We start from the raw sequence: 2,285 nt of genomic DNA on the forward strand, positions 1-2,285 counted from the left end.
TTCCCTCGGGTAGGGAGGAGGTGAGAATCTCATGGAAACGATGCCTTTGGACCAAAAGCGGCCTATTTGGGGGTTTTGTTTGTTTGCTTGCTTTTATTTTGACCTAGATTGTATGTTTAACAGTGATCAGTCAGAGAGATTTCAAAGAGGGTGGCAAGCTTGGGACGCCCCATCTGTCTCGTCCCAGGGAGGAAGCATTGGAAGTCTGGCACCTCCCGGCACAGGAGCTCGGTTCCTCGCATTCCTGGAAGCGTCGGCCTTAGTTCCCCTTCCTCCTGCTCCTCCCTCCCTTCCCTCTCTTCGCTGACTGCGGAGAGGTCCTCGGTGCGAGGCACGCAGAGCCACCCCCACCCCGGCAAGTTCGCGGACACAGAGAACCCAGGCCACACAGGCTGCAGCCCACTCAGACTTTATTCAAAGATCAGGAATTGCGGGTGCGCAGAGCGCAGAGGGGCCCCGAGTCGGGGCAGGGATGCCCGCGGCTCCAGCTTAACGGTACTTGGAGGTCAGCACGGTGCTCACGGAGGCCAGGAACTTGTCCAGGGAGGCGTGGATAGCAGGGCTGAACTCGCCGGGGTGGTGGCTGGCCAGAGTCACCAGCAGGCAGTGGCTCAGGAGCTGCGGAGAGAGGCGGTGTCAGGGGGCGTCGGGGCGCGGCCGCCCGCGCTCCACCGGCTGGACCCGCGGGGTTGCTGCGCGCTAGGAGGGCCCGCTGAGCCCTCCGCCCGGATCTCTGGCGGCCCGGCCCGCGCTCACCTTGAAGTTGACGGGGTCCACACGCAGCTTGTGGGCGTGCAGGTCGCTCAGAGCGGACAGGGCGCCGGCCAGGTCGTCAATGCTGCCCACGGCTTTGGCCAGAGCGTCGCCCACCTTCTTGCCGTGGCCCTTAATCTGGGCGGAGCCGTGGGACAGGTCGAAGTGGGGGAAGTAGGTCTTGGTGGTGGGGAAGCTCAGGAACATCCTGCGAGGGCGGGAGGAAGAGTGTGAGTGGGGGTGGGCGTGGGGGCGGGGTCCAGGGCAGGGTGCTGAGCCTGGCATTCGGATGAGGGCGCTGGCGCGCCTCTTTGGGCAGGTCCGCAGTCTGGACCCTGAGGTCTTGGGGATGTGGGCGTCAGCTGGGTCCGAGCCCACCGAGGAGCTGCTGGCAGGCCCGCGACAAGGCGGCCGCGGAGCCCCGCGGGCGCAGCAGGGAAGGGAGGTCCTCACCTCTCTAGGGCCTCAGCGCCATACTCGCCAGCGTTGCCGCCGACCTTATCCCAGGCGGCCTTGACGTTGCTTTTGTCGGCGGGGGACAGCACCATGGTGGATTCTTTCTGAGTCTGTGTTAGGACCAGAAGGGTGGCGGGCGGCGAGTGCGCGGAGCTTTTATGCCTGAGGCCTAAGGGGCAAGCCCGCCCCGGCCGCGCTCATTGGCTGGCGCGGTTCCAGGAGGTGCGGCCTGCCGGGTACAAAGTCTTGAGAGAGGGGGCGGGCGGGGCTCTCAAGGCCGCCCTCACTCTCTCAGTCCCGGGCAGGTGGAGATCCAACTTGCTAGGTACCCTGCATTGCAGCTCCTGCAGTTCCTGGGTGCCCACACTGTTTCCCGAGCCACCCAATTGCACCGCGCACCCATGTGTGGCTGGGGCCGGGGGAAGCTTCGAGATTTCTATCTGTCGGTCCCGGAGGAGAGCACAAGTATTTCCGAAGTGAAACACGGTGTTTTCTCACCAGACTTAGCCAAGGACCAAAAGCTGTCAATTGTGCATGCAAACAATGAGGGGGAAAGATACTATGGGGTAAACCCTCCACACCTCCTACCCCCACGGGTGGGCAGGCCTCCCAGACAGCACTTGGGGAGCTCTGCCCAGCCTCGGTCATGGCTAGCTTCCAGCATCCCCTTCAGACTTGGGTTCCCACTGCCCTGCCGGACTCCGTGCTCCCTCCAAACCCTCCCACCCGGAACCGTGGAACTGCCTTCATTCAGAGTCTGGCCAGAGCACCGGGGTCCATCTGCTCCGGGCCTCTGGTCCATTGTCTCAAAGGTTCTGGGTGGAACCGTTAAGATTCCTGTCCCAAGCCAGGTGGCAAGAGACTGGGAGTGGAGCACTGCGGAAGAAGGCCTCAGCTGAAAAACCCGCAGAGACTAAGACATAGCGGCTGGGCTGAGGGGTAGGGTGGAGGTTGGGCCGCCAGGGTCCTGCCAGGCACCCACCCTGTGTTATTAGCTCATAAGTTATTTCAAAGACGAGGAAGGTTGGTTACACCACCACCCCCTCCATGAGTTAGTTTGTTGATGCGAACCAGGT

The 2,285-nt window shown here is 62.8% G+C and overlaps 1 protein-coding gene across 1 annotated transcript; it reads right to left on the reverse strand.

Annotated features, from left to right (window-relative positions):
• Positions 1-393: 393 nt before the first annotated feature.
• LOC141569458 (hemoglobin subunit alpha) lies at positions 394-1,364 on the reverse strand. Its single transcript, XM_074322756.2, has 3 exons — positions 1,207-1,364; positions 757-961; positions 394-618 (listed from the first exon to the last, which is right to left on the reverse strand). Exons 1-3 carry the CDS (start codon positions 1,299-1,301, stop codon positions 490-492), a joined length of 429 nt encoding a protein of 142 aa, XP_074178857.1. The 5' UTR covers positions 1,302-1,364; the 3' UTR covers positions 394-489.
• Positions 1,365-2,285: the final 921 nt, after the last annotated feature.

The sequence above is a fragment of the Rhinolophus sinicus genome, chromosome 10 (assembly GCF_057876585.1).
Source record: "Rhinolophus sinicus isolate RSI-liver-muscle chromosome 10, RSI-T2T, whole genome shotgun sequence".
NCBI lineage: Eukaryota > Metazoa > Chordata > Mammalia > Chiroptera > Rhinolophidae > Rhinolophus > Rhinolophus sinicus.